Consider the following 25,800-nt stretch of genomic DNA (forward strand, 5'->3'; position numbering starts at 1 on the left):
CAAAATTCTAAACAATAAAAAATACACAGCATACATTGGAGCACGTACAATACACGTTTTCTAATATCTTCTCTATTTTAAAGTAAAATAAATATAACGTCTTGAGGTAAATTTCGTTTCAAACTTAACAAAACTTCAAGAACAATAACAATAAACTATTTAACATACACATGAATAAGTACTAAAATTATTTTGTTCTTCTTCTTCAAACCAATAAAAATGTCAAATATACAGTAAAATTCATTTAGTTTCAAATTGTAAATCAACACAGGCAAACAATACACGTAAACATGAACAGACATTGAATACATATATGTATATACACAAAATATTCATAAACCCGTATTATAAGATCAATCGATCAAGAATTCCACTTTTTTGTGATTCTTCTTTTCCCCTCACCGCCAGATGTCGCTGTTTCTCCTGGATCAGCTGACACGACACAAAGTTTACAAAGTATCCAAGTAGACTGTGACGTCAAACACATACACACACACACACACACACACACACACACACACACACACACAAACACACACACACACACACACACACACACACACACAAACACACTGACAAGCAAACAATCCCTCCCACACACAGACACAGACACAGAGGCTGAGACAGGCGGAGCTGAGGTGTGAGGACCGGGGACTGTCCGGTGAGACTCGGTGTGAGGACCGGGGACTGTCCGGTGAGACTCGGTGTGAGGACCGGGGACTGTCCGGTGAGACTCGGTGTGAGGACCGGGGACTGTCCGGTGAGACTCGGTGTGAGGACCGGGCCATGTGGGCAGAAGATGGGGGAAGAAACAAGAGTTTCTCCGCTGAAGAACTTCGTGGCCGGAGGAGTAGGTGGAGCGTGTCTGCTGCTGGCTGGACACCCGCTGGACACCATCAAGGTATATCACTGACTGTATATAGATCTGTATATAACAGACTGACTGTATGTAACTGACAGACTGTATAACAGACTATATATCACTGACTGTAAAACTGACAGACTGTATAACAGACTGTCTGTATGTGGCAGGGTGGGATCACATGAAGTCAGTGATCAGCTGGAGGTTGAGAGGATTAGTGATAAATCAGCTTAAAATGTCAACAAGCTGCAGCTTCCTGGAGAAGAGTCTGTAAAACTTCAGATCAACTTCAACACCTCACGTGTTAATTCTAAGTTAATAACTATAAAGGAAAATAAAACACTAATACAAGCAAATCAAAGGACTTCACTGAAATAATTCATGTTTTTTAACATATGTAAACTGAAAGAATATTCATTCATAACATCAAACTTAAAATGTCCCAGTTAACTGTCAGTTTGTTTATCAGGGACACGAAAGACACTGGAGGGTGGTGCCCTTATCTCTTAACCCCTCCTTCTGAAAAGTGTGTGTCTGTTCGTGTGTGTGTGTGTATGTGTGTGCGTGCGTGTGTGTGTGTGTGTGTATGTGTGTGTGTGTGTGTGTGTGTGTGTGTGTGTGTGCGTGTGTGTGTGTGTGTGTGTGTATGTTCTGCAGGTGAGGCTACAAACACAGCCCAAAGCCTCCTGCTCTCAGTATGTCCTCTACACAGGAACATATGACTGCTTCCGCAAGACTGTGTCCAAAGAGGTGAAAACACAAACACACACACACACACACACACACACACACACACACACACTGTTGATCAGTGAACAAACACTGAACCTCTGCAGAAGAAGAGTTCAAACCACATGGAGATATGACATGAAGGTCACATGACTAAACATGTTTCCTGTTCATCATCTCACTCCGCTGCACCGTTTTGTCTCATTTTGTGTGTGTGTGTGTGTGTGTGTGTGTGTGTGTGTGTGTGTGTGTGTGTGTGTGTGTGTGTGTGTGTGTGTTCAGGGTGTCCTCGGCCTCTACAGGGGAATGGGGGCGCCGCTGGCGGGCGTGGCTCCGATGATGGCCATCAGTTTCTTCGGCTTCGGTCTGGGGAAACAGCTCCAGCAGACGGATCCCGGCCAACTTCTAACGTTAGTAAAACACACAGAAACACACAAACACACTCACACACATGCACATTCACACACACAAAATCACACACACAGAGACACAAAAACACACACACACACACAATACCTGGAATAGTGATCTATATAAATCCGTCCCTCTGTTGTCCTTCCCCCTGATTTCATTCGCTCATTTGCAGCACACCCCCCTCCTCACGTTACCCTGCCCCCCCAACCAGCCCTGTTCCCTCTGACCCCATCTGCCTCTCGAGCTATAAATGTAGAGAATGTGTCGGTGACACACGTGTTGGCTGCTTCCGTCCTGGTGGATCTGCCTCTGAGCTCAGATCAGCTCCTCCTCACATGTGTTTCCTGTTCTCCAGGAGAGTTTCACCCCATCAATGAAAAGTGAATCAATCACAGCCTGAGACCAAGACTCCAACGGGTCGATTCCTCCAAACCTACTGCAGGATGGATTGTGTCTGGGTGACAAATCAATCAAATCAATCAAATCAATCAAATCAATCAAACGATCCACATGTTAGAATCCCGAGTGTCAGTGTGTCCAGCAGCTCTGTTGCTGGGGGACATCAAGCAGAGCAGGAGGAGGACGTCCTCCGTCCACGTGGCCCACGACAGAGGCCTCTGGAGTTTTGAGAAATGAATGATATCAGGAAAATGTGTTATTGGACCATATTTTCATCCGTTGACCTCTGACCTTTCATTGTTGTCTTGTGCTCAGGCCCTCTCAGGTCTTCCTGGCTGGATGTCTGGCAGGCGTCTTCACCACAGTGATCGTGGCTCCAGGAGAGAGGATCAAGTGTTTACTGCAGGTGAGGAGCCTCGCTGGGGGGACTCCTCTGAGTTTGAGACCTGCCGGGCTGCGGGACAGCCTCTTGCTGATTGGCTCTCTGCAGTCCTAAGTTGGCCTTCTCTGATTCGCTCCTGTCACAGCCTTCGTCTCCGAGCTCTTTCTGCAGCTAACAACCAGTTACTTCCTGTTTGTGATTTGTGTTTTCAGGGGATTAAAAGTGATACGAAGCCAGAACACTCGTGCAGTTAGGTGGACACGCCCCTTTTCAAACTAAACCTGAGCCGTGTGGATGCAGCCTTGGATTCCTCTGTACTCTCCACTGTAAAAGCTGATGATAGGTCTTGTGTGTGTCCAGGTGCAGGCGAGCAGCGGTCAGTCCCGGTACTCGGGTCCAGTGGACTGTGGGCTCCGGCTCTACAGGGAGCAGGGGCTCCGCGGCGTCTACAAAGGGACGCTGCTCACTCTGATCAGAGGTGAACTTTACTCTGCTCTGAGCTTTGAGTCCAAAGGGCAGCATGGATTTACAGCCATGTTGGTTTTCCTCTGCTTCACAGACGTGCCTTCTAATGGTCTCTACTTCCTCACATATCAATACCTCAAACACTTCCTGACACCTGAGGGTCAAAGGTGAGTGTCCATGTTAACATTACACAAAGAGCTGATACACCTCAGATGACCTCCCTCTGATTTCACTGCTGTGTGTTTCAAGTGTTTCTCAGCTGAGCACTCCCAGAATCCTCCTGGCCGGGGGCGTCGCCGGAATTTTGAACTGGACGATCGCTCTCCCCCCCGACGTCCTCAAGTCCAACTTCCAGACAGGTCTGAGTCGACCTGAAGCTCCTCATACACAACACGTCCTCTGCTGCATGCATGTTAACTCACCTGGTTCTTCTGCTGAAGGACGACAACCAAATGTTCATTATTATCAATACTGATCTCACTGTGATCCTCACATGTTCCTCACATGTTCCTGATTTGTTCCTGACGTGTTCTGCTGGTTCTGGATGTGGTAACTAATGTCTGAGTCAGTGTCTCTGGAGAAGTTCTGGATCTTCTCCTGCAGCCTCCTGGTAAAATGTGTGTAACATGTCAGAGTGAGTCCATGTGAGGAACCAGCAGGACGATGTGTGGAAGCTTCCCAGTGAGCGAGTGGACGTGTTGATGAGGTTTCTAACACGTGACGTGAAACCTGAAGAACACAAACATCTCAGGATGAAGAAGAGGAGCCGGACACGTAGAAGATGAAGACGTCCACTTGGAAACACGAGGAGATTCCAGATCTTCTGGTGATGAGGGCCGACTCCGGTGTGGAGGAGATGTAAACAACAACACTGATCTGTCCACAGCAGAGTTTATACGTCATGTCCCGCCTCCTGATGCTTTACAGGCTCCGCCTCCTGCTGCTCTACAGGCTCCGCCCCTCGCCTGGATGTCCCCCACAGGTTCCTGTTTGAATGAGTCGGACCCAACAACCTGCTGGGGCTTCAAACACACAGCAACTACACAACATGTACACACACTTGATGTCTGAAATCTCTTCACGTACAGGAAGCGGGAGAGAGGGTTTACTTTCATCTAACTTTGTTGTGTGTGTATGTGTCTGTGTGTTTGTGTGTGTGTGTGTGTGTGTGTGTGTGTGTGTGTGTGTGTGTGTGTGTGTGTGTGTGTGTGTGTGTGTGTGTGTGTAGCTGCAGAGGGGAAGTACAGAGGACTTGTGGACGTCCTGAGAACGCTGCTGCGTGAGGAAGGCCCCAGGGCGCTCTATAAGGGATTCAACCCCGTCTTCCTCCGAGCCTTCCCTGCCAACGCGGTAACACTGAGCTTCTCTGGTGTCATTAGAATCGCTCTGTGTCTCCTCTCATGTGTCCCTGTGTTGTCTGAAGAGCACAGACTCTGTCCATCATCTGTCCATCATCTGTCTTCACTGAAGCTCCTCCCTCCTCCTCTCTCCCTCAGGCCTGTTTCTTGGGCTTTGAAGTGGCTCTGAAGGGATTAAACGTGATCGCTCCCAGTTGGTGAAGTAAACCAGTTCATCATGAAGAGGCCCCGACTGGTCCGGCTTCTCTCCAGAGTTACTTCTGCTTCTCTGTACATTTTCACCAAGTGAAATGTGAAGAATCTTTGTATTCCTAAATGTATTTTTACATTTAATTTTACAAATACATTTTCTAAATGATGATTTAATACTTGAAGTTTCAGCCCTGAGCCTTGATCCCTTTTTAAAACTATTCAGATGCTTTTAAAAGTATTAATCAGTGTTTATTTTTCTGTAAAGGCACCGAGTCACTGTTTTATAAACTTTGTGAATAAAGTGTTTGAATAAAAAGTGAGTTCCCTGTGTCACCAGCTGAGCCTCTGGTAGTCTGGGCAGTCATTTGTTTTAATGTGCACAATAAAATAAAATGTGAAAATGTCTGAAGGTCATAGAAACCTAGTGAAGCTGATTCCAGGGCCAGAGACCAACAGGAGGGATTATCAAAAACACCCCCCCCTGGGGGCTCAAACCAGCACTGACACTAATCAATAAACAGTTGTACAAAGATATTTAGTCGAAACATTGTTTTATTACTTATGAATTTAGTCATATTAGTAGGGCCCGAGCACCAAACAGTGGGAGACTCTATTGAAATTTTAAGGATTATTATTATTGTTTTATTTTATTCAGGCAAATGAATTTGCTTTTTGAGGCTTTAACTTGCTCAAATTCTTATCAACTTAGAAAGTGGTGAATATGTACGAATTCTGGAGTAATTTGAAATAGGGTTGGGCAAAATGGCTCAACAGCGCCCCCTGGAACGATCTTCACATAAATCGATACACAGGTGTATCATGACCGGACAAACAAAAATATGCATTTTGAAAAACGAGACAGGAAGCTAAACTACATTGAGTGTCCATTATGGCCATATTCCTCATCTTAACTTTGAGGGCTTTCATCAGATCAACTTCAAACTGAGATGAGTGTCATTAGAGGAACATGGCAATAAACCATCAGCGGGTTTCTATTTATCTTAAAGGTGTGAAGCACTATTCTTCTGCTAAGCATTTTCCGTTGGACCACAGTGAATTGTGCAGTAGAGATGGTGTTAGTTCATTTTCATTTTAGTTTCACTCTCACAAACAAAACAGTTTGTGAATTCAACCATGAAAAACAAAACATGTTCTGGTTGCGACTTCATAAGAAAACCGAATGAAAAAGCGTGTGTTACAGTGAATGTACACACTTTATTTGTATTGTGTGTGTGTGTGTGTGTGTGTGTTACATTACAAATTGTGATCACTGTTTACCTTTGATTGTGTTTGTGCAGGTAGTGTTGTGTTGGACACCAGAGGAATGTGGACAAACGAGGAGGACAAGAAGCCTCAGTCTCCTGAACGAGACAAATGAAAGCATCAGTGTGATCCGTCCTCAGATCAGAGCGTCAGGACTCAGAGTCATGTGACCAGAGAAAAGAGAACTGTCACGTGATTTACCAGAAACAGGGAGGTGCTGTTTGTGCCTGGTGGGGGCGCTGTGGGAACTGAACAAGAGATCTAACCTAAACACACACACACACACACACACAGACACACAAACACACACACACACACACACACACACACACACACACAGAGGACATTAAATTGACTTACATTGATTTTCTGGAGACGCACTCAAACCTTCCGTCCTACCTTTAAACTAAACCTTCAGTAAAACCTCATCCAAAACCAAGATATGATATAATATACTGTATTAATAAAACAACACATCAAGACACAGATGAGTCGTCTCTTTAAACTTTCATCATTTCCCTGAAACAGCTGTTCAAGGCTCAATCTGGTGGAATGATCCAATGTTCCTCTCAGAGAGATGATTGGAGAAGAGGAAACATTTGGAACGAGCAGGAGAACTGAGTTGTGTCTTTGCTCCTCACACACGAGCCCTCAGGTGCTGGGACCTTCACAGTGGGACAGAGACCAGGTCCTCAATGAGTGGACATCACTCCCTCACAGTGTCTCTGTTGAACTGTCTCTGTGACCTCTGATGGTCGAGTGTGGGAGGAGCCTCTTCTCCACCGAGCCTCAGTGTCACTCACATCGATTCAGAGGAACACGAGTGATGAGACGTTTTACAAAATGCTTCGTGGACAGAAAGTCGAGAGTGAAACAGAAATGAAACACAACATCAGCTGTTCAAACATCAACACAAGAGTTAAGTTTCTCTTGTGTGAGCAGTTTTCAGCAACACAACACAACTGAGTCTGATGCTCGTGTTCTCTTTCTGCTTCGGTTTTGTTATTTAACTTGTGAGTGAAACAGTAAAATATGAGTTCACGTTCACTATCTTGTGTTATTAAATTGTGTGTCTTCACAATGGGGCTCATCTGTGTTAGTCAGTGATTTGCCTCTATGGGGTGGGGGGGGTTGTTTCCAGGTTGTGTGTCTGTCTGTCCCACACTCATGACTTGAGATCTATCTGGGATTCCTTGAGGGAGTTTCTTAACATTTGGTACAAATTTTGGATTCTGGACGAACTGATTAGTTTTGTTGGTCAAAGGTCAAAGGTGAAGTTCACCTGGACTCACACAATATGTGTTTGACCTCTTGAATGTGACCTCTGACCTCTGAGAGGGAATTTCTTCAGCTTGAGATGAACTGGTTAGATGTCAGAGGTCAAAAGTAAATGTCATGGTGACCTCGTTTGAATCTGGAAAAATACATGTGTAGAAAGATGTAGACAGAAACTGCTCTGGTATAAATACATGATCCTACAAATACAATAACCAATAAACACATTATCTTACAAATGTGTTGCACTACGTGTAAATGATCTTAAAATTATATTATCCTACAAATACATTATCATACAAGTACAATATCCTACAAATACGTTATCATACAAGTCAATATCCTACAAATACATTAACATACAAATATATAAACAGATTATCTTACAAATGTGTTGCACTATGTATAAATGATATTAAAAACATAAGAGCATACAAATGAATGATTCTACAAGTACAATATCCTACAAGAACATTTTCATACAAGTATAATATCCTACAAATACAATAATCAATATACAGATTATCTTACAAATGTGTTGCACTACGTGTAAATTATCTTAAAATTATATTATCCTACAAGTACATTATTCTACAAGTACAATATCCTACTAATACATTATTCTACAAGTACAACAATCCATAAATATATTATCTTACAAGTACATTATCATACAAATACAATAATCAATAAACAGATTATCTTACAAATGTGTTGCACTATGTATAAATGATCTTAAAACATATTATTCTACTACACAAGGTGTGAAGTTATAACACTACGCAGTTCGTTACTTTCACTTTTCCTTCTCAAAAACCTGAGTGGCTGAGTTTCACCCGGTTTTAAGTGACGTAGAGGCTGATTCTAAATTCCCATTGGCTCAGAGGATGTCCCCGCCTCCCAGTTTGTCCTCGTCTCCCTGGTTCCGTCTCTTGTCTCCACAGTCAGGTCCCTCAGTGGAGACAGGAGCTCATCTACCTTCAGCCCGGTCCAGAGGACCACACCAGCGCTCACCATGTTCTCGGTTCTTTCCCTGCTTCTACTGGCGGGAGCACACAGCGCGACGGCTCGTGAGTTCAAGTCACGTTTCTACTTTATTTGATTGGATTCGGTGGATTTGAAGTGAAATGAAAAATGCTCCATGTTTTTAAAAGACACTGAAATGATTCGAGGTCTCTTGTGATGTTTGATGTTCGGTTCCTTCGCTGCAGATTCTAGAAGTTTAATAACGTTTCAAAGACTTGATTTCAAAGTTCATGTTGGTGAATGTCATCGATCTCATGTCAGAAGGAAAGATTAGATTCTATTTCTGAACAGATCCACTGAACAGGGACTTTTCTTTCTGTGGATGCTGTTATTTGATTTCTTACTCTGGTCAGAACCAGTAAGATCCACACTGGCCGAACTGGTTCTGGACCAAATGACGCAGCGAGTCTGAAGCGAAAGAGTCCAACAGACTGGGATGAATCAGGAACCAGTGAAACACGAAGCCACGTTTCCACTCAGCGAGGAAACAAAGAGCTTCTGGTCTCGTGCACATTATGAACTTTATTATTTCAGACTCAGTTATTCATGACGTGTCTCGTGTTTCATGTTGGTTTATATAACGTTGTGAAGAAATAACAGGTTCAGTCTGTCGATATGAATCAAGACTGTTATTTATGTAAATAAATATATTTTAGCATCATTTTAATAATTTATGATTCATCTCCCAGCGACTCAAACTCCTGTAATTCATCTAAACTGGAAACTGACAAATCAGGTGAAGACTCAGGTTTGAGTTTTTTATTGTCGTCAGTAGGTGGCGCTGTTTCCATAATAACAGGAAGCTGCTGAGCACAAACAGCTTCCTGCTTTTCCTACAGACCGTGAGTGACGTCACTGACATGAGATATTAATAATTAATGATCTGTTATCAATGTGACCTCCTGCTCCAACACAATCAACACACACATTGTTACTAACACAAAACACAGATTAATCTCTAGTGTAAATGATGTCAGTGAAAAGAACCAGGGAGACAGAGAATCAGATTTTATCTTATCAGATTTATAGTTATTAATAATGAAGCTTGTGTTCAACATGGAAACATCAAGTCTCAGTTTCATGTCAGTGACAAACACACAGATGAATTATTATCAGTCGATGCATCTGAATCAGAAATGTTGTTGACAACCTAATGAACATGTTGTTATGTTGTTGTCAAATATTTTCTGAGTCTATACATAAAAAAAAAAATCATAAATGTATATGGCTATATATGGATAAATATATGGATATATAAAGAGAGAGAAACCAACTATTTAAGGACTTTAAGAATAAAAGTCTCAGAGAGTAACTGGAAACTGAAGTAGTTTCACTTCACATTAAATACTCTGCAATAGAAAATATTAATATTAAACATGTGAGTTATTAGATTGAATCCATTTTTAAGACGTAGCAGAATATTCAGAGTAAAGAGAGTCTGGACTCTGGAGCAGTTGTGTATCTCTGATTGTGTGTTTGTGTTTGCTTCCCTCACAGCAGCTGAAGTTGTGTTGAATGTGCATCATGTCTTCTTGACTCTCAGTGATTTATTAATCTGAAAACTAAAATCATAACTTGATCTTTTTCTTGCAGGGCTTCACTCTCTGAAGTATTTTGACACTGCGTCGTCTCAAGTCACAAACCTTCCAGAGTTTGTGAGTGTTGGTTTGGTTGATGATGTTCAGATCACTCACTATGACAGCAACACAAAGAAAGAACAACCCAAACAGGACTGGATGTTAAACGCAACTGATGAACAGTACTGGGAGAGGAACACTCAGAAAGCTTTGGGTGCACAGCAGTGGTACAAAGCCAACATGGAAACCTTAAAGGAACGCTTCAACCAAACTGGAGGTTTGTTTACATTTCACTCTCTAATAATAACACAACACACACATACACACAATCACACTCACACAGCAAAACATACACACACTCTCTCACAGACACAATCACACCCTCACACACATAAAGGCACACACACTCGCACACATTCTTACACACAAGCACACACAATCACACTCGCACACACAATCCCACTCGCACACACACACATACACTCACACACACACAGAAACATACACAATCTCACTCACACACACAATCACACACACACTCACACAAACAAAAACACAATCAACCTCCAGATTACTCAAACACATAAACATACACACACACACCAAAAACATAGACTCACTCTCTCACAAAAACATGCACACAAAATCACATTCACACAAACGCGCACACCCAATCACATCCACACACATATAAACGTACGCAAACACACACACAAAAATTTGCACACACAATTACACTTACACACAAACATATTCACACGTACACACAAACAAACACACATTCAGACACACTCACACACAGACACTCACACATTTCCACACACAGACATACAATCTCACTCACAAACATAAACACACACACACACACAATCATATACAAACTCACAAGCACACAATCTCACTCACACATTAACACACACACACACACACAATCATATCCACACACACATAAATGTATGCAAACACAAACACAAACATTTACACACACAATCTCACTCACACACATTAACACGCACACACACAATCAAATTCACACATACACACGCACATTCAGACACACACACATTCAGACACACACACATTTACACACAGACATACAATCTCCCTCACACACATTAACAAACACACACACAATCATATTCACTCAAACACACACACAAATACACACAATCACAGGCACACACAATCACACTTACACGTACACACTCGCACAAAATCTCCCTCACACACATTAACAAACACACACACACAATCATATTCACTCACCCACACAAACAAATACACACAATCACAGACACACACAATCACACTCACACTTACACATACACACTGGCACACAATCTCAATCAAACACACAATCTAAATCACACACATAAACACACACACACACAATCAAACATGTGATCAATAGATTTTTAAATGATCAGAATTTGTTCATCAGGTAAAAATCTCAGATGTTTTGTGAAGTTTATTAAATATCAGAGTTTGTTGCTTCTCGTACTTTTTGATGAATTAAAAACAGTCACAGACATTTTCTCTACTTTCTGATGTTTTCTTCAGTTGAAACTTGTAAATTTCAACTGTAGAATGATTAGTTTGAAGCTTGAATGTATAAAGAATCCGTAGAGCAGCAGATGAACTTCAGAGTTTCCACAAAGTCAGAACCACAGACTCACACCTGAGATGAGATTCACTCACACACAGAGTCAGAGACACAACACGTTTATATACTGCAGCTGGAAAGATTATACTTCATAAATAATAAAGATCAACAGCTGTGAGTGAGTTGAGATCAGTAAACTCAGAGGAAGGATGTGTTGTGGGTCAGAGAAGAACTCATGAACCTCAGGAGCAGATCAGGGGCTGGTCCAGGATCAGCTTTCATCTCTTTAGGGTTTAAACAGGTTCCTCGATTTTCAGAGAGAAATCAGGATGAAACAAATAAAACACGTTTAGGAGACGGATGTGAGTGTGTGTGTGTGTGAGAGAGAGAGTGTGTGAGAGAGAGAGAGAGAGAGAGTGTGTGTGTGTGAGAGAGAGAGAGTGTGTGTGTGTGAGAGAGAGAGTGTGTGAGAGAGAGAGAGTGTGTGTGTTAGTGTGTGTGTGTGTGTGTGTGTGAGAGAGAGTGAGTGTGTGTGTGTGTGTGAGAGAGAGTGTGTGTGTGAGTGTGTGTCTCTCTGTGTGTGTGTGTGTCTCTGTGTGTGTGTGTGTGAGAGAGAGTGTGTGTGTGAGTGTGTGTCTCTCTGTGTGTGTGTGTGTCTCTGTGTGTGTGTGTGTGTTTGTGTGTGTGTGAGAGAGAGTGTGTGTTTTAGTGTGTGACAGAGAGAGTGTGTGTGTGTGAGAGAGAGTGTGTGTGTGTGAGTGTGTGTGTGAGTGTGTGTGTGCGTGTGTGTCTGTGTGTTTGTCTCTGTGTGTGTGTGTGTGTGTGAGTGTGTGTGTGAGTGTGTTAGTGTGTGAGAGAGAGAGTGAGTGTGTGTGTGTCTCTCTATGTGTGATATAACAGTTCAGATCTCTCTCTCAGGTGTTCACATCTTCCAGTACATGTCTGGATGTGAATGGGACGATGAGACTGGAGCAGTTAATGGTTTTCAGCAGTATGGTTTTGATGGAGAAGACTTCATATCATGGGACCATGAGACAGAGACGTGGATCGCTCCAACACCTCAGAGTGTCATCACCAAACTGAAGTGGGATCAAGATAAAGTTCTACTCGCTCAGAATAAGAACTACGACACAGTGGTGTGTCCTACCTGGTTGAAGAAGCACCTGGAGCAGGGGAGGAGCTCTCTGCTGAGAACAGGTGACATCACAGAACCTCCATCACCTCAATGCTCCTCCTTCTGAGGGGAGCAGTCTGCTCCTCCTCCTCATCCTCTCTCTCTCTCTCTCTCTCTCTCTCTCTCTCTCTCACACTCTCAGTCTCCCTCTCCTCCTCCTCCTCCTCCTCCTCTCTCTGTCTCTCTCTCTCTTTCTCACTCTCTGTCTCCCTCTCCTCCTCCTCCTCCCCCCCCCCCCCTCTCTCTCTCTCTCTCACTCTCTGTCTCCCTCTCCTCCTCCTCCTCCTCCTCCTCCTCTCTCTGTCTCTCTCTCTTTCTCACTCTCTGTCTCCCTCTCCTCCTCCTCCTCCTCCTCCTCTCTCTCTCTCTCTCTCACTCTCTGTCTCCCTCTCCTCCTCCTCCTTCTCTTCTCTCTCTCTCTCTCTCTCTCTCACTCTCTGTCTCCTTCTCCTCCTCCTCCTCCTCCTCTCTCTCTCTCTCTCTCACTCTCTGTCTCCTCCTCCTCCTCCTCCTCCTCCTCCTCTCTCTGTCTCTCTCTCTCCTCACTGCCCGACCGACCTTCACTCACTTTGCACTTTAACAGAAACACCAACATTAATCAGAAGTGATCAGGACCTGTCCACTACAGGAAGTTTACTTTATACATATTGTGATATGAAACCTGTCAATAAATACTGTGATATTACTTTGACCTCATATCGTCCTCCCCAGTGTCTCTGCATCACTTCAGCCTCTGTCTCTCTCTCACGTCTCAGTTTGTCCACTTGTCTCGTTTATTAACAGACATGACTAATGCAACAGAACTGGAATCAACAGGAATGATGTTATTAGTATTGAATACATTATAATAAACCATAAACTGTCTTTCTTTCTCCTCCTCCTCTCTCCTGCTCCTCCTCTCTCCTCCTCCTCCTCATCCCTCTCTCTCTCTCTCTCTCCTGCTCCTCCTTATCCATCTCTCTCTCTCTCTTTCTCTCTCTCTCTCTGCTCCTCCTCCTCCTCTCTCCTCCTCCTCCTCCTCATCCCTCTCTCTCTCTCTCGTCTCTCCTCCTCCTCCTCTCTCTCCCTCTCCTCCTCCTCCTCCTCCCCCCCTCTCTCTCTCTCTCTCTCTCTCTCCTGCTCCTCCTCTCTGTCTCCCTCTTGTCTCGTTTATTAACAGACATGACTAATGCAACAGAACTGGAATCCAACAGGAATGATGTTATTAGTATTTAATACATTATAATAACCCATAAACTGTCTTTCTTTCTCCTCCCCAGAGCGTCCCAGGATCTCCCTCCTCCAGAAGTCTCCCTCCTCTCCAGTCAGCTGCCACGCTACTGGTTTCTACCCAGACAGTGCTGTGTTGTTCTGGAGGAGAGAGGGGGAGGAGCTTCTTGAGGACGTGTACCGAGGAGAGGTTCTCCCCAACCATGATGGAACCTTCCAGATGAGTGCTGACCTGAAGGTTTCCTCCATCTCCCCTGAAGACTGGGGGAGGTACGAGTGTGTGTTCCAGATCGCTGGTTTGAAGGAGGACATCGTCACCCAACTGGACGAGGACTCAGTCCAGTCCAACAGAGGTGAGACTGGGACCAGTGAGGACACTGGGAAACACAGGTTTCATCTCCAGTAACAGTCCTGCAGGTCATGTTGACTGATGTGAAGCAGGAGAAGTTTTCTTTCATCAATGTTTATAAATACATTTAGACCAGTGTTAAACCAGTAACTGTGCCCCCCCCCCCCCACCATCATGTGACCCTGAAGAATGAAGTGAGTTTTAATGTGTCTGAGGATTTTATTACTATTATTATTATCATTGATCAATTAGATTCACACATTTATAAATGTTTAAATTCACTTGTATGATTTTATTCCATGAAGTGTTTCTGCAGGTCTCAACTGGAGCCAGACTGGTTTGTCACTGGTCAGATGTGAGCCTTTCACAGACCTACTGGGATCAGGGTGGATGTTTGACATGAAAACTTTTATTCTGCAGAATTAATGAAGCAGAAAAAACAAACAAATCTCTGGTTCTTCACCTCGAGTCACAACAGACAGTCAGGTTCATGTCTTCAGTTCATAACCAGTTCAACCAGTGACTGTGAAAGACGAACCAGTGTGAAGAAGCACAGATCCAGTCATTATGTACAGATGGAAACTGAGAGGAGAAACAACAGCAGGACAAACTCACACGTTGAGTGTCTGTGTGTGTCTGTTGTGTCTCAGGACAGGATTGTGGTTCATCTGTTCAGGTTGTGATGGTTTGTTTTTTTATTCCACTCAACAGAGAAGCCCACCAGCGTGACCTTCATCATCATCTTCATCATCGCTGCAGTGGTGGCTCTGGCTGCCGTCAGCGCTGTCATCGGACTCATGGTGTACAGGAGGAAGAAAGGTGAGAGACCAACACAGAAGCTTTGTCCAATGTGTCTTGGTGTTTGGAGACTTTCTGATTAATGCTGGTGAGACAAAGGTCAGTTCCTCACACACCAGCTTGTGTCTCCAGAGCTGCAGGGTTCACACACAGTTTCTAACTTCCCTCTGCTCCACACACTGTTTGTAAAGAGCTCTGCACACAAACAACAACAAGGGACAGTGTGTTGTCGATCGTTTGAGGAGAACATGACACAATCCTGTTTGTGTTTCTACTGTAATAACTGAAATCATTTGTGTTTTCTTTTTATTTCAGCCCAATGTACTTCAACTGGTAAGTAAAACTTCCATTTCTACTGTTTTCTTTTTATACTAACGAGCTTCATGAGGTCATCATGTCACGTTAGCACAGCAGCTGAAAGTTCTAACATGTCCAGTTCTATACAACTCCCCCAACACCTCTGTGGTCCACTTTGTACTGGTCAGCTTTGTACTGGTCCACTTTGTATTGGTCCACTTTGTGCTGGTCCACTTTGTGCTGGACCACTTTGTACTGGTCCACTTTGTGCTGGTCCACTTTGTGCTGGTCCACTTTGTGCTGGTCCACTTTGTGCTGGTCCACTTTGTATTGGTCCACTTTGTGCTGGTCCACTTTGTGCTGGACCACTTTGTACTGGTCCACTTTGTACTGGTCCACTTTGTGCTGGTCCACTTTGTACTGGTCCACTTTGTACTGGTCCACTTCTTACTGGTCCACTTTGTACTGGTCCACACCGGAGACAGTCAGGGAGGCGTCATGTTTTCAGGCTGCTCATCTTGTGAACACGATATCTCAGAAACGCCTCGAGGGAATTTCTTCAGAATCTCCACAAATGTTCCCTCAGGCCTCGTCTCCACTTCTGCTCATATTTATTTCAGTGGATACCAGTCTCCCCACAGGAACCTGACCCAGTGCAGGACTCTAGTAAACCCTCTGTAGATTAGATAGAGTTGATTTGGTGCTGGAGAGAGTTTCAGGACTGTTCCCTGCAGTGTTGGTGGTTTGTAATGAAAGTGTCTGTTCAGAGGAGGATGGACTAACGATGTGTTTCTGACCTCACAGCTGGAAAAGATCCAGGTTGCTCACAGCCGCTGAGATCAGCTGATGGAGGTTCTAATTCTCCAAGTGAGACGTCCTCCTGAACACAGTGAGTTGCTTCATCTGCTCAACAAAACTGAACTAAGTGCAAAGTAACATGTGTGTGATCAGCTGTAAAACCTCTGTTTGTATTAGATATAAAAACATCTGCTGAGAGCGATGCACAGATCAGAAACCTTCACGTTAATAGGACAGATTAAATGTTGAATGAAAACTCAATTATCAGCAGTGACACAACAATTCAGATGTTAATAAACCAAATATTTTGGGCTTATCAAGTTAAGACCAGTGTTAACTTTAAATTCACGGAGAGAATCATGGAAATATTAGGTCTCAATACTGTAAATACATAAAATACGTGGCTTTGTGGAACTGAACATTTCATTTTTATTTATTTTGTCTCTTCAGGTTCATGGACGAGAAGCAGTGTCACCACAGTTTCCCCTTTACACTGGAACTCATTGATTATTCATCACTCAAATCATAAAGTGATATTCAGGGTCAAACATTGATTGAAATACAAATAACACAACTGATAAATATGAAAAATAAATGGTGGCGTTGATTAAATTTGATCTTTTAGTTAAAAATAAGAAATGTAAACTTCCCTCTGATAAATGTTTGTTTAATTATTGGTAAATCAAATGAGGATTATTACTTTTTCTTAACCTGAAGTGAAGTAAAACAAGTTAAATATTCAAATTTTATTTTATTTCAAAATTTGAACCAGAAATGAATGAATCCAGAGTTGCTTGTTTTTGGTTTGTTTGGTTTTATTCATGCTTTGCTTTGTTCTTCACCTTTAAATTTTATTTTACTGGAGAATTATAAAAGGGTTGTGGGATGTTTTAAGTGTCTCATGTGAAATTTTCTGTAAATAATTTCTGTTAGTTTTTAGGCACAAGGGACTTTTCTGTTTTAGCCTTGTTAACACTGTAAAAAAATGAAAAGGTTTGAAAAACTCAAAATTACTGAACTTATCTTTCGTAAGTTGGCAGTAAGCTATCTGTCAACGTGTGTTGTTGTTGTTATTATTTTTTCAGGCAAATGATTTGTTTTTTTGAGGCTTTAACTTGGTCAACTTCATACCAAACTTTGCAGAAAATTAGAACGTGGGGAAAATGTTTGTATTCTGGAGTAATTTTAAATGGGCGTGGTAAAATGGCTCAACAGCGCCCCCTGGAACACGTTCACATTGACCGATCTTCACAAAAATACACAGGTGTATCATGACCAGACAAACAAACAAGTCTCAAGGGGCAATTTGAAAAACGCAACAGGCATTCCGCCCTTTTGCATTTAGTGGCCATTTTGGACATATTCCACATTTTGACTTTGAGGTGCTTGTACCAGGGCTTTCATCAGATCAACTTCATATTGAGATGAGTGACATCACAACAAGGCTCAGAGACAGTTTCACCCCCCAGGCCATAAGACTTATAAACTCCTCTGATCTGCAGTAACTCCACTAAACCAGCACCGTAGCATAATTGCACTATTGTTTTTTTCTTTAGGTGTATATATATATTATTTTCTATTTTAAATTTTCGATATTCTATGTTTTTATTATTTTATTCAATATTTTTTGCTGGTAATATTCTGAGCATTGCTAAAAGAGCCTGTGACTGTTGAATGTGATCGTTTGACAATAAACTCTTGAAACTTGAAACTTGAATCTTTCTATATTCTTAATTTATACTATTTCCACTAACTTTACTCTCTTGACAACTCTGACTGAACACGTCCTCACCCTCTTCAGACTGCTGGCTCTGCTAGGAAGCGTCTCTTCACAGATCTGTGTCTCCTGAGCTTCATCTCTCAGGTGGTTCCTCTGCGTCTGGTTCAGCAGCAGCAGTGTCTCCTCCCATGGGGAATCCAGGTCTTCAACCCCGTCCCTGGAGTGAGGAGCAGCTGAGCCTGTGTCCTCTGAATGTGGGACGGCCGAGCAAACGTCCTCACCCTCTTCAGACTGCTGGCTCTGGCAGGAAGCGTCTCTTCACAGATCTGTGTCTCCTGAGCTTCATCTCTCAGGTGGTTCCTCTGCGTCTGGTTCAGCAGCAGCAGTGTCTCCTCCCATGGGGAATCCAGGTCTTCAACCCCGTCCCTGGAGTGAGGAGCAGCTGAGCCTGTGTCCTCTGAATGTGGGACGGCCGAGCAAAAGTCCTCATCCTCATCATCCTCTTCCTCATCCAAGTCTTAGACCTCCATGTTGTCCAGACAATTCATTCAACTGAAAAAAACACAAATCAGCGGATTAGTCAGTGAACAATCAATCACAACTCATTCCATTAACATCTGCGACTGAAACCAGTGACTTACTATGGGCCTTCCATGTCCTCCTTCATGTGGACCAATGCAGGAACTGGTTGTGAGAGACTCTCTGTGGTGTGAGCTCCTCTTTGGGTCGATCTGTAGGAGGCCTTACATAACCTTACAAATAGTACCATCTATTCATATCATCCTTATTATTACTAATAATAATAAGAAAAAAAACGAGTTATTTTGTCTCTCGTTCACAGAAAATAATAAGAATATTTAGTTTACATCAAATCTTATTCTGTGCATAATTCAGATTTTATTTTTAATAGTTTAATTTGCACATTATCTGTATTTAACCATACAGTCATAATGTATTCAAGGTAAATTCTTCATAGTGAGAAAAGTAAAACACAGGATCAGCAGGGGACAGGCTTTATATACAGTTTGTATAATTTGGTTTTGATATTGTGATGGAAATTCATCTTGAGATTTGAAATAATGAAATTCTCAGACTGGAGTTGCCATTGAGTCTTTATAATAATAAGCTCTGCAGAGTTTACACAACAAGCCTAGTGCTCAGGATGGAACAACTGGCTGCAAGTTCACAGAAGCCAGAACTTATACAAAGAGGCGTTTCATAAGACATGATATGAAAAAAAAAGAGAAGACATGAAAGACATGAGATCATCCTCTGTCTTATCTGCTGTGTCCTTCCATCCCTGGTACCAGTTAGAAGGAAACCATCACCAAATAAGGGTTCCATCCTGTCAGGTAGACAGGATCACAGCAGTGAGACACCTAGTCAGGGGATTTCCAATACCTTAGACACTGGTCAGTGATATTTTCCATTACACTCCCCCATTTGATCATCAATAAAAATATGATCACTAACGAAAAATAATCAAGAAACATCATAATCAACATCATAATTAATATCAATAACAAACATCAAATCATAGAAGAAAATCACAGAGTCTGCAATCCTACATACAGAGTCACTGGTGATGAGGCCACAACAGGAAGCTGCTGCTGTTTTTGTGGAAAGAAAAAAAAGTCCTTTTCCTGTAATTGAGCAAGAATTCAAAATGAAAATGGAAGAAAATCAGGTCAAACAAAATCATCATCACATTAAACATTATCAAAATGTAACATACTGTATTGATTGGCAAAAGAAACTGATATTAAAATGTAATAAACGGTTAAATATCAACATATAATATATCTAAGGTTGAAAATATATCCAGTGAAACCTTTAAAAATTCAAGCCAGGAAGTAAAATTGATTAATCAATCAAACAATCACATTTCATTTGTATAGACAATTCACAAATCACAATTTGTCTAATAGGCCTTTAACGTGGTGTGACATCTTCTGTCCTTAACCCTCATGAAGCGTAAGGAAGAAAACTACTAAAAAATAAATAAGTAGAAACCTTAGAGAGAGCCACATGTGAGGATCCCTCACCCAGGATGGACTGAAGTGGAATGTAATTATTATTAAGTATGTACAAACTTCATAAAGTTATTTACATCAACCTTAGAAATTCACAGCGCTTCAAATTAAGGCATCACACAGTATGAAGTTGAAAGGATAATTGCAGTAGCTGTTTTTGTCTAGTGAAATCACTAAGAAACACAACAGCAAGCTGGAGGGAGAAAATAACATAAAAAGAAAATGAAAATAAAAAATAAAAAGTGTAAAATAAAACTAAATTTGAGTATCGTCATCAGAGTCATCTGTGCTGTCAGTGTCCAGGTAGGGAGGGATGGGGAATCAGTTACAGATCAAGGGACCTGAATCACTTTATGGGTCTGAGAGGACACTGTAGGAAAAGAGGAGTTTGTTAGATCATCAGAGACTTTTACAGGAGTGTGCTCAGACAAATTAATGTGCATAACACTAATCAAGGAGATCATGAGTAACACGAATAGTGAGCCTCTCAGGCCACACAACCCTGGATGTCAAAATGGATGCCATGGTTGTGTCCTTGTTTTCACATTATAAGCAAACCAGTACTGTCTCTCCTTGTGGACAGGAACACACAAAAAAGTCTACAACGGAAAACCACGCTGCATAAGGTGTAATTTGGGAAAGCAGTGTGTTTGGTTGGGAACAGCCTTCAAATCCTGCACAAACCACCACTCAGTAGATTGACCTTTGTCTCTGATCTTCTTAACTGGGAACAGTGGAGTGCGGACCAGTGAATCAGGGCAGGGGACATTTACACCAGCCTGCAACAAGGATTCAAACCCAGGACGTATCCCCTCCACTGCTTCTTGTCTGAGTGGATATTGTTGTTTATATGGTCTATAATCAGATTTTGGAGTGATTTTGAATGGATCACAGTTTCTGATGAGACCCACATCATAATTGTCCTTTGCCTAAAGTGTTTCAGGGAGATCTGAAAGTAAAGGAGAAACATCAGAGGGGCTGGACCACATTGCATAAGAATGAAGGTGATGTTCAGTCCCAACAAATGAGCGTGTGGCTGGAGAACAGAAGGTTGGAGACATTTTGAGATCAGATGCTCTCAGACTGGGGGAACACATTACATCAGGCCTGGTTGTGGGTTGCCAATCCACGACAGCCTGGCATGATCTGACAAATGGGCCTAAGTCCTGCCACTGGTCATCATGGGACTGGGAGAGCAGGATGTGAGGGCTGGAATTTGAGATACAAAACACTGCCTCCTGCTGGTCAGTGAGTGAGACGACAGCTGCACTCCTGGAACCAGACCAAAAAACAGTAGAGAATCATCAGAAAAAAGCAAAAACAGAGATTTCATAAACGTGATCTGCTGTGTGTGTCACATGTGAAGTGCAGTGCAATGAATCAGTTTGCATGAAATCAGAAAGAGGGGTGACAAGAGAGAGTGACGTGGAGAGCAGATCAGTGGAGGCCTTTACAGGAAGTTTCCCCTGATAAACAAACAGCTGCTGATGTGTGGTCTGTGACATTGTGAAGGTGGGTGAAGAAGAATTGTGTGTAACCGTCACTCCATCAGAGGAGGATACTGAATTGAGGCCTAACACAATCATCCAATCTCTTCCTAATAGATTCATTGGGCAACAGGGAGACAACAGAAAATCATGTTCAAACCTTATGGGATGTTTGTCTAACTGAGCGGCGCATTTGAAAGAATATGAAGTGACCACTCATCTCAGGAGATGTTTGATAATCTGACATCCTAACCACAGAACAACCTGCACCAGAGTCAACCATCACATTAAGTTTGTGACCGTTAACTTGGAGTTGAGGCATTTTCTTAAATCATCACTATTGTAATTAACATAAGTACCACAAAGTTGTGTGTAATCTGGTGTGTGTGTGTGTGTGTGCGGTTAGTAATGCAGGCTGATACTTCTTTGCAGTGGCATGTATTTGTGTGTGTGCCGGAGCTTCTGTGTGTGTGTGTGTGTTTCACTTCCCTTTCTCTGATCCTCGGTGGGTAGCTGGACGTCTCCCCCCCCGTCTGCCCCCCCCTCACTTTCTGTAAAGTTCAGTCAGTTAAAGTTCTTGTCTCCCCGGCCCCTCGCCGCTGGGGCAGTTCGTGGCCCAGTGTCCTTTTCCTCTGCAGATGAAACACTCGTCTTTGGGAGTTTTGGGTTGTGGAGAGAAGCTTCTCCCACGGCCACGCCCCTCTCCTCCTGGTTCAGTGAAGATGGCTCTGCTCTCAGTGTTATCTGGTCTGCTCGGCCTTCACAGGGTGGACACAGCCTGCATCATAACGCTGTGTTGATCAAACAGGACAGTCAGACTTGAGAGGAAGTCTCCTACGATTTCATCTGGAAAATGTTCCAAAGACAAACAGTGAGAAGAGAAGAGGACAGGTTGGGCAAACCGCACCCCGTTATTTTGGACATGTCAATTTTACCGGGGAAGGCGGTTCTCAGGGCGTTGAGGAGTGTGTTGCATTACCCGCATCATCCCAGTCTGGTGGAGTCAGATGGAGATCTCCCCCCCCAGTGAGGACACATCTTATCCAAGTCAGTGGGGCCTAGAGATGAGGAAGAGGTGGCGTCATCATTCAGTCCTCCCCCGTCTCCATAGACTGGGAGAGCGGTGGGTGGCGTCTGAGATGGGCCTGAGCGTTGATTGGTGGAGTCTGGTCTCTGCATCATGTGGAGGAGGGTTTTGTCGTTGGTGAGGAGAAGGCAGGCGTTGAGAAGAGGACTGCCACACCCTTTCAAAAGGAGAACACAGAGATCTATAGGATTACTTTAACACTCAGTTTCCTTCTTGTCAACCGTAGCCATCTGTTTAGATGATCGTCTTCTGTCCCTACACTCTGACTCTTTTCATGTTATTTGTAATTCTTCCTCTTTCTCGAGGAGTTTCTCTCTTGAAAGTAAAAAAAAAAATAATGTCGACGCTGAATGAGCTGTTATGAGGAAAAGCAAAGTCTCTGGACCATACTGGAAGAAATGTCACACTTTCCCATCCGAGCCTTGCAACCACAGAGTCCACAGTAGGACCCTCTGGGCTTTGGGGTCCTTGACTTCCCTTGATACCCATCCTATCTGGTCTATGAAATTGGCTTATCAACAATTTTCATAACCTTATTAATTAGCTGTGTGAAAAAGGACTCATCAACTATTTTCACAACACTCTAATTTAAGACGTGGACGTCTCCACGAATCCTTGTTTCTTTCGCGGCTGAACAGAAGAAAGCCTTCAACTAGGATGATGCCACAAGATGGGTCAGATTAACATTAATAATCCACAATAATCCAGAGAGAATGACTAATACAACCGTTCCAAATAAAACCCTTTAAATGTATTATTTCTTATGTTTGATTTCGTATTTGAGAAATCATCTAAACATTCGTGAAAATCAGAATTTCAACATCTCAGCAGATTTAAGATGACCAAAGAGAGGTCTTTGGATCCCTGTGAAGAAGGTCCAGACCCCAGTCCCTTCAGTCCTCTCTTCTCTTCAGTGATGGAGGTAGAGGCAGAAGATCTCTCTCCCGGGTGATCAGCCACCGAAGACTTCTGGGGTCCACACGATCTTTCAAGGGATCCTGTTCGTGACGCCAATCTGTGATGGAAATTCATCTTGACATTTGAAATAATGAAATTCTCAGACTGGAGTTGCCATTGAGTCTTTATAATAGTAAGCTCTGCAGAGTTTACACAACAAGCCTAGTGCTCAGGATGGACCAACTGGCTGCAAGTGTGAAAAAGCCAGAACTTATACAAAGAGGTGCTTCATAAAACGTGATAAGAAAAAAGATATGAAATCCTGCTCTGTGTCTATCTGCTGTGTCCGTCCACTGTGGAAAACTCCCTGTTTGACAAGATCACAGCAGTGAGACAACTAGTCAGGGGATTTCCACAACCTTAGACACTGGTCACTAGAATTTTCCATAACAAATCATTATTATTATTATTAATGCTCTGCAGGTTTTCCGGAGGAGAATCTGGACAGAGGTCACACAAGGTCATGAGACACACGAGCTGGTCTTGAATCAGCTTCTGGTCTCATCTGGAGTAATGAGTCACTGCTGCTGCATCAACAAGTTCACAGCCCATGTTCACATGTTCTTTTAACATGCTAATAATCTGTATCTGAACCTTTAAACGATGCAGTGTCTGTCATTTTTAAGTGAATGTACACACTTTATTTGTATTGTGTGTGTGTGTGTGTGTGTGTGTGTATGTGTGTGTGTTGCAAAGTGTGATCACTGTTTACCTTTGATTGTGTTTGTGCAGGTAGTGTTGTGTTGGACACCAGAGGAATGTGGACAAACGAGGAGGACAAGAAGCCTCAGTCTCCTGAACGAGACAAATGAAAGCATCAGTGTGATCCGTCCTCAGATCAGAGCGTCAGGACTCAGAGTCATGTGACCAGAGAACAGAGAAGAGTCACGTGATTTACCAGAAACAGGGACGTGCTGTTTGTGCCTGGTGGGGGCGCTGTGGGAACTGAACAAGAGATCTAACCTAAACACACACAGACACACACACATTCATTCTCAATGAGTGGACATCACTCCCTCACAGTGTCTCTGTTGAACTGTCTCTGTGACCTCTGATGGTCGAGTGTGGGAGGAGCCTCTTCTCCACCGAGCCTCAGTGTCACTCACATCGATTCAGAGGAACACGAGTGATGAGACGTTTTACAAAATGCTTCGTGGACAGAAAGTCGAGAGTGAAACAGAAATGAAACACAACATCAGCTGTTCAAACATCAACACAAGAGTTAAGTTTCTCTTGTGTGAGCAGTTTTCAGCAACACAACAGAACTGAGTCTGATGCTCGTGTTCTCTTTCTGCTTCGGTTTTGTTATTTAACTTGTGAGTGAAACAGTAAAATATGAGTTCACGTTCACTATCTTGTGTTATTAAATTGTGTGTCTTCACCATGGGGCTCATCTGTGTTAGTCAGTGGTTTGCCTCTGTGGGGGGGTGGGCTTGTTTCCAGGTGTGTGTCTGTCTGTCCCACACTCATGACTTGAGATATATCTGGGATTCCTTCAGGGAGTTTCTTAACATTTGGTACAAATTTGGATTCTGGACGAACTGATTAGTTTTGTTGGTCAAAGGTCAAAGGTCAAAGGTGAAGTTCACCTGGACTCACACAATATGTGTTGACCTCTTGAATGTGACCTCTGACCTCTGAGAGGGAATTTCTTCAGCTTGAGATGAACTGGTGAGATGTCAGAGGTCACAAGTAAAGGTCATGGTGACCTCGTATGAATCTGGAAAAATAAATGTGTAGAAAGATGTAGACAGAAACTGCACTGGTACAAATACATGATCCTACAAATACAATAATCAATAAACACATTATCTTACAAATGTGTTGCACTACGTATAAATGATCTTTAAAACATATTATCTTATGAATAAATGATTCTACAAGTACATTATCATATAAGTACATTATCCTACAAATACATTATCATACATATATATCAACAGATTATCTTAAATCTATCTAAATGATCTTAAAAACATATAAATGATCTTAAAAACTATGTATAAATGATATTAAAAACATAAGATCATACAAATAAATGATTCCACAAGTAAAATATCCTACAAGAACATTTTCATACAAGTACAATTTCCTACAAATACATTAATCAATAAACAGATTATCTTACAAATGTGTTGCACTACATATAAATGATCTTAAAAACATATTATCCTACAAATACATCATTCTACAAGTACAATATCCTACTATTACATTATCATACAAGTACAATATCCTACTATTACATTATCATACAAGTACAATATCCTACAAATACATTATCATACAAATATATAAACAGATTATCTTACAAATGTGTTGCACTACGTGTAAATTATCTTAAAA

General features: G+C 42.4%; 2 protein-coding genes and 1 long non-coding RNA gene across 7 annotated transcripts; 2 read left to right on the plus strand and 1 right to left on the minus strand.

The window, feature by feature from the left end:
- Nucleotides 1-508: 508 nt before the first annotated feature.
- Nucleotides 509-6,317, plus strand: si:dkey-150i13.2 (mitochondrial carnitine/acylcarnitine carrier protein). Of its 4 annotated transcripts, XR_008338782.1 has the most exons (10): nt 509-901; nt 1,520-1,612; nt 1,874-2,001; nt 2,720-2,810; nt 3,147-3,264; nt 3,346-3,418; nt 3,501-3,610; nt 4,480-4,601; nt 4,748-4,879; nt 6,100-6,317. XR_008338782.1 is itself a non-coding variant. In XM_053424117.1 (9 exons), the coding sequence occupies exons 1-9, from the start codon at nt 800-802 to the stop codon at nt 4,808-4,810; spliced, it is 900 nt and encodes a 299-aa protein (XP_053280092.1). In that variant the 5' UTR covers nt 509-799; the 3' UTR covers nt 4,811-5,333. The 4 variants fall into 4 exon arrangements, 1 of the variants encoding a protein (XP_053280092.1); XR_008338783.1 differs by lacking the exon at nt 6,100-6,317 and having other exon boundaries at nt 3,501-4,077; nt 4,179-4,601; nt 4,748-4,775; XR_008338784.1 differs by lacking the exon at nt 6,100-6,317 and having other exon boundaries at nt 3,855-4,601; nt 4,748-4,775.
- Nucleotides 6,318-8,241: 1,924 nt separating this feature from the next.
- LOC128441969 (major histocompatibility complex class I-related gene protein) lies at nt 8,242-17,881 on the plus strand. The gene is made up of 8 exons (XM_053424113.1): nt 8,242-8,409; nt 9,959-10,219; nt 12,464-12,742; nt 13,979-14,281; nt 14,989-15,096; nt 15,391-15,408; nt 16,177-16,261; nt 16,621-17,881. Exons 1-7 carry the CDS (start codon nt 8,355-8,357, stop codon nt 16,254-16,256), a joined length of 1,104 nt encoding a protein of 367 aa, XP_053280088.1. The 5' UTR covers nt 8,242-8,354; the 3' UTR covers nt 16,257-16,261; nt 16,621-17,881.
- Nucleotides 17,882-21,986: 4,105 nt separating this feature from the next.
- On the minus strand, nt 21,987-24,323 carry LOC128441984 (uncharacterized). Of its 2 annotated transcripts, none has more exons than XR_008338789.1 (3): nt 24,167-24,323; nt 22,390-22,654; nt 21,987-22,256 (listed from the first exon to the last, which is right to left on the minus strand). It is a non-coding gene; the product is annotated as an uncharacterized LOC128441984 (long non-coding RNA). The 2 variants fall into 2 exon arrangements; XR_008338788.1 differs by having other exon boundaries at nt 22,346-22,654.
- Between the last annotated feature and the right edge of the window lie 1,477 nt (nt 24,324-25,800).

The sequence above is a fragment of the Pleuronectes platessa genome, chromosome 6 (genome assembly GCF_947347685.1).
Source record: "Pleuronectes platessa chromosome 6, fPlePla1.1, whole genome shotgun sequence".
In the NCBI taxonomy this organism is placed as follows: domain Eukaryota; kingdom Metazoa; phylum Chordata; class Actinopteri; order Pleuronectiformes; family Pleuronectidae; genus Pleuronectes; species Pleuronectes platessa.